This window comes from Microcebus murinus, chromosome 4 (assembly GCF_040939455.1).
Source record: "Microcebus murinus isolate Inina chromosome 4, M.murinus_Inina_mat1.0, whole genome shotgun sequence".
In the NCBI taxonomy this organism is placed as follows: domain Eukaryota; kingdom Metazoa; phylum Chordata; class Mammalia; order Primates; family Cheirogaleidae; genus Microcebus; species Microcebus murinus.
The window spans coordinates 102,282,838-102,288,837 of record NC_134107.1 but is presented as its reverse complement, the minus strand read 5'-3'; the positions used below and the strand labels follow the sequence as shown (position 1 = coordinate 102,288,837).

At 41.1% G+C, this 6,000-nt stretch overlaps 1 protein-coding gene across 13 annotated transcripts in view; it reads right to left on the bottom strand.

The window, feature by feature from the left end:
• Window positions 1-1,304: 1,304 nt before the first annotated feature.
• Window positions 1,305-6,000, bottom strand: part of LOC105866527 (von Willebrand factor A domain-containing protein 5A) — a 30,217-nt gene continuing 25,521 nt past the window's right edge. For 7 of the 13 annotated variants that reach the window (XM_076002608.1, XM_076002606.1, XM_076002603.1 and 4 more), the window contains 2 exons: window positions 5,513-5,643; window positions 1,305-2,954 (listed from right to left, as the gene is read on the bottom strand). In XM_076002608.1, coding sequence (XP_075858723.1) covers window positions 2,670-2,954; window positions 5,513-5,643 — 416 coding nt within the window. In that variant the 3' untranslated portion in view covers window positions 1,305-2,669. Of the gene's footprint in view, window positions 3,213-5,507; window positions 5,644-6,000 lie in introns of those variants that run through there. The other 6 variants (XM_076002609.1, XR_012919008.1, XM_076002610.1 and 3 more) reach the window with 6 other exon arrangements.

The window sequence follows — 6,000 nt, the reverse complement described above, 5'->3', positions numbered from 1 at the left end:
GAAGGTGGGCAATGGAATTTACTAATAAGCCTATGTAGTATGGGGTGCCCTCCACTGTAGCTCCTCGGCTCGGTTTGAGTGGAAGAATCTTGAGGCAACATTATCTGTCCTCCTTCCTGTGGCCAAGTTTGCAGCAGGTGGGAATGAGGGCAACCAATGGGAGATGAGAACAGCTTCTCTCCTGGGCTCCTTGCCCAGACCTTGATTTCTGAAAACACAGATGGATTTTTATATTTTCCTAAAACACAAAATACAAGACTTGAAAAGGGGTTTCAACAAATGTTCCAAAACATTACTTGCTGATTATGAAGACTGATACTTGCTTAGATTTGAGAAATTTACGGTTGGCACATTTCATTGTGTGGGAGCTCAAATGGAGAAATAAAACCATACTAATTTAAAACTGTAGTTGGTTCTGTATTTTAAAGGAGAAAATTGATTTTGTGCGAGTGTGTTTTGATTTGTTGCTGGTTTGTTTTCATTTTTGCTTTAGAAGGCTCTCCACTAAGCCTGCAAGCCGTGTCCCAGTCTGGGAGCTGAAGGATGAGAAGAAGAGAAAAACCATAGATGTAACAATAAATGTTCTGCATAATGAGTGTAAAGTGACATCTTTTTGTGCAGAGGGTAGTTGTACAAGTTCCATGGTCCTTAGTAAATTGTATCTTGTTATATTACATAGATAGTGCCCACCTAGATGACAGACTTCAATATAAACCTATTTCATGAAAATACTAGAGCCCTTCTGAAATTGTAACTGCACACAAATTAGCTGGGGGCCTTTATGTTAAAATGCAGGCTTTATTATAGTTCTTGGTGTTGCCTGAATTTCTGCATTTCTAACAAACTTCCAGGTGGTGCTACAGCTCTATTCCACGGATCACATTCAGGATAAACAAACCTGGAAGAAAGACCTGGGAGATTGCACGCCTCTAGTACCAGTTCAGTCCACAGCTTAAAGAAACTCAGTGAAAGGCACTAAGGCCCTTCTAGGAATTCCTGAGTATTCAATTTGACACTGATAATAAACTCTTTAGTTTTACAGATGAGGATAACCAGCTCCTCAGGGGTTAAACCATTTGGTCACATAACTATTGAAATGTATGGTCAGGATTCTAGCAGCAGTCTTCTGCCCAGTGTGCTTTACTGACTTCATGGAAGACAGGAAGTCGCCCTACAAGAAAGGTACAGGGACAGGACAGGGTGTGAACAGTGGAGGCATCAGCAAAGCTGGGGCAGAAAACTAAGGATGATGAAACCGGCGTAGGTTCAATAAATAAATCTATGAAAGACCAGATACAACAAAGTGCAGAATTAGTAATTTAATATTGATATAACAATTATTATGGAGGACAGCACATCAAACAGGGTCATTTGCACTAGGATACAGTATGTGAGACAAGGGTCTGGGGCGATCACGTGAGCTCCTTTCTTCCTCATGTGGTGAGGGATCCAGGTTCAGGTCTCAGGTAAAACTGCCATGATGCCCTCCCTTCCCTTTATTACACTAGGTCAGAGCCTGACTTAGAGGCCTCCCAGACTCAGGCAAGGACTAAGGAGTCCATTCCATAGCCCTTTAAGATGTTTAACGATTAAGGAGAAACATCGGTCTCCAATAGATGTCATTCAACCCAAGTCTCATAGGCAGGAAGGAAAGGCATGCAGGGTAGGCTAGCAAAGTCCCCGTGGAATTAATCAACAAGGTCCCCAGTAGTGCCAACTCTCACAGTGGACTTCATGAGGCTCTCTTTGTGATCTTGAAGTTACATCGATCCTGATGTTGGCTTTCTACCTCCCTCTAACTCCTTCTCCTAAGAATGGAAAACTTCAAAGCTTACCAGTATGGTTCTGGTAAGTATATAAGATTGAAATTGAATAGACAAATATAATGCAGAGAATTGTCTAATTCATGCATTTCCTTACATCAATGCTGCTACCTTTAGGATGAAATCCTTGTCACCTGTTTTTCGCGTTGTCACTTTGGAAAACCTGGGAGGAACATTACTGCATGTGAATGCTCTGAACTCCAAGGAAGGGAGTAGGTTCTAAGACCACTGTCACTTGTCCGAGTGGACATGGTAAGGAAAGGAGGATCACGTGCAAAGGGAACCTGGAACAAGAAAGCAAGGTGGGGTGGGCATCCTTTACTTTAATGGCAAGAAACTGGCAGGAGAGGTATAAACACAAAACCACATCACAGCAGAAGAGATGGTAAAGAAAGTGGCAGTAGCTAAGGAGAGGCACTTCTTTCCCTGGACGAAATTCTCAGAAGGCAAAGACAGCAGGATCCACAGATGACTTCAGGAGGGCGTTAGCGGCTTTCACAAGTGCTTGTGTGACAGAGCCTGCGGTGAGGGGAAACATGCGTCAGGGCTGAGGCATAGCAGGGAGAGTCCTCTAACCCTCCCTGACCATCTGCCCTGAGTCCTGCTTTTATCTTTCCTCAGTATCTCTGATTTTTCTCTTCTTACCGCCCAGATTCTGCTTTAATCTTCTCTGGCCCCGGAAACACCCAGCAGCAGTGAGATAAAGAAGAGTACGTGTGCTCTAGTCCAGTCTTGCACTCAGGACCGAGACAGCGAGGAGAATAAATGCCACTTGTCCTCCTCGCAGTTCGTACTCCCCATCCATGTCCCTGTCCCTCTTTACCCGCCTCCCCCTACACCCCCAATTTAAGATTCCACACTCATCCTGCCAAGGGAAGAACTAGCTGCGAGACCAGAATAAGCCTGCACCAGGGTGGTGGAGGAAGGTGACAGGGAGACTCTCTCTGCGAAGATAGCTGGTCTCCTAGAAGGGAAGGAGACGGGTCTCAGGATTGTGCTCCTACCTGCATGGATGCGAACCCAGACCACAGCCTTCCTGTCCACGAGGTCCCACTCACACTTCAAGTCGTTCACATTGGTATGCAGCCAGATCACCGCCAGGATCGTGGCCCAGCCTGAGGAATCCACAAGCTGTGCAATAGACAGAGAGTTCCTTGCAGCCCCCAAGTTGGAGAAGGAAGCCCCCCAGAGCATGCAAAAAGCTTCACTCCCTCTCCACTCACCATCCTTCAGACTGCTACTAAATGGAATTACCTGGTCTCTCTTTACCTCCATTGGGGCAACAATCCACTAAGTCTTAGAGTAGACAGGTCTCAAGTTTTAAATCCAGTGTAACCACCAGGACAGTGCTGGAAACCCCTAAAACACCTGGACAAGTATTACCCAGCTCTGGTAGGAGAAACACGTACATAATCACTTTATAAAGTGCCTTAACTTTTTTTTAATTTGTACTCCCTCAACCCCCCAAAAAATCATGAGAAAATATTAACCACATTTGTAAGAAAGAAAACTGATTCATACAGAAGTAAAATGATTTCCCAAAGTTAGCCTTCTAGCACTGATGGAAGTGGAACTGAAGGCCAAGTATTGAGATTCTGGGCATGTTGCTCATATTTCACAACACAAAATCTCAGCCACAGAGCAGAAAATTGTCTCCCATGAGCTTTCAGAGTCAACAGATAAAGGGAAATTCCTCCTTTGTATCGTGACCTTTAAACTTTGGAAACAGCTCTCATGTCCTCTCTGAGCACTCTCATTTCAGGTCAAAATTCTCAATTCCTTCCCTTCTTACTTAAGAGGACTGCTTATGTCAAAGCAGTAAGAATCTTCACACTTGTCATCCCAAATATCATAATGATTTTTAAAACATATCTTTTTAAATGGTCACACCTGGAAAGAGTGTTGTAGCTTTTTAGCTAATCCTGTTGCACTCCACTAATCATGTTTCAAATATGCTCATTTATATTGTTCATAGTCATCTAAAAACTCCGATTTCCATGTGCAAGTGCTTGTAAGTTATTTTACTTCTCTTCTGTACTTGTACTTTAGAACACAAAATAGTACCTGAATTGTATTCTAACTTTTTTTCATGGAAAATTGCAAATCATAAGTCTTTGGGGCATTCTGATTCTCTTGTCTAACACTTTATCTCCCAGTTTTGTCATCTACAAATAGGAAAGCCTTGATCTACATCTTCTTCTAAATCTTGACTGAAACTATGAACCTCCAGAGAATTCAAAGCCTGGTAGGTCTGAAATTCTGTTTCAAGTTTGATATCGATTTATTATTCAGTGTTATGGGTTTTCAACTGGTTTGTACTTGGTCCATGTACTTACTCATCATTTTCAAAAAATTCAAAGCCTTACTGAAATCCAGATAACCAGGTCTGTCTATTCCTTTGATTTATTAGCCTGCTTACCACGACAAAGAAGGAAATGTCAGTCTGACTTTTATAGTTGTCATTGAATCTAAGCTAAAACTTCATGATCCTTGTATACTCCTCCAAATGTTTCTAAATTTAATTACTAGTTTTAAGACAGCATATTCCAATAGAAACATAAGGCTAGATACATATGTAATTTTAGATTTCCCAGAAGCCACATTTAAAAAAGTAATAAAGAAGAGGTACAATTATTTTACTAATATGTTTTAACTCAATATATTAAAAAATCATCATTTTAATAGACAATCAGTATAAAATAAATACTAATAAAATATTTTGGTTTTTTTATATACTCTTTGAAATCAATATGTATTTTACATCATAGCACACCTGCACTCAATTAAAAACTTAGTTTTTCATTTGTATTAGCCACATTTCAAGGGCTCAATAGCCACATGTGGTCACTGGATACTGTATTAAACAGTGAAATTATAGAATATCTGAAGTATATTTAATCACTTTCCACATTTGGAAAATTCAGAATGATTATTTGTCCTTTAGGTTTTTTGTATCTGTCTCATATTTAATAATTTCTCAATGACTATTAGAAGTTTTAGCAAGTTACTTTGAAATTCTGAAATGTAATTTATGATCATCAGCATATTTGAGCACATTTGAATAACTAGATGAATACTTCACCTATCCCGATTTTAATTAACTTTTTCTAATATCTGGACTATTTCCTTTAGTTGCAGAGGACCAATAATGGGGTTATCACTGGGGGTTCTGAAGACAAATAATCGTAGAATTGAATCTCTGCCGCTGCCTGGCCGGATAAACCCACACGCATTGTTACACCCCTCTAAGCTTCAGCTTCTCCATGTATAAACAGCAACACAAAGAGGATCTACCTTATTTAATTAATGTGAGAAATAAATAAGATCACAAATGTTAAGTGCTTAGCACAGTGCCGGGCACAGAGTAATTGCTCATGAAATATTAGTTATATAACTAAGATGATTGGCAGGTAATATAATTAAAGTAGAAGAGCATTTTTGCTTTCATTTGGCTCTAAACCATCCATTGGCACTAAACCATCAACTCCTACTAGCTAACCCATTAATTCCTTATTCTTTCTGCTCTTATATAACTAGAAAAACCTTTACTCTCTATTGATTGCAAATTTATTGTCTATGGCCCCCTATATTCTCATTTCTGCTGTGGGTCCTGACCCACTCCAATTCTCATTATCTTCCTCCCTCCCTCAAAAACATACCTATTCCTTTATTTGTCATTTGGATCTTACCTCGGTAGGGTGTGCAGCTATTATATCTTCCAAACTCACGTCTAGGGCCTTGGCCAGATCTTCACTCAGATCCCAAGAACCATTTGCATTTTGTAGGGATACCAGCTGTATAAGATGATTCTCTCTAAAGGCTTTGGGGGGAAAAAAGAGAGAGGATGGAAAATTACAGAGGTACTGGCCCCTTGGCATACATAAGAGAGGGTGCCAATTTCAGAGGCAGGCTATAGCAAGAGTGCCACAGAGAGAAAGCCAAAGACAGCATCCAGAAGAGCTTCAGACTCAACTGTCAAAGCATGATCAGTGCAGAGGGACGCAAAGAGGGTGGCACCAGAGTTCTGCAGGTGGAAGGCCCCGCCCGCAGGCTAGCTGTGTGAGCAGAGATGGCAATGGAGTTTGGTCAACTAGAGGTCACCCCAACTCCACTGCATAGGCTTCAAGATCCTATATTACTGAGGCTAGCTGGACTGACCCTCGTAAACATAGGGACT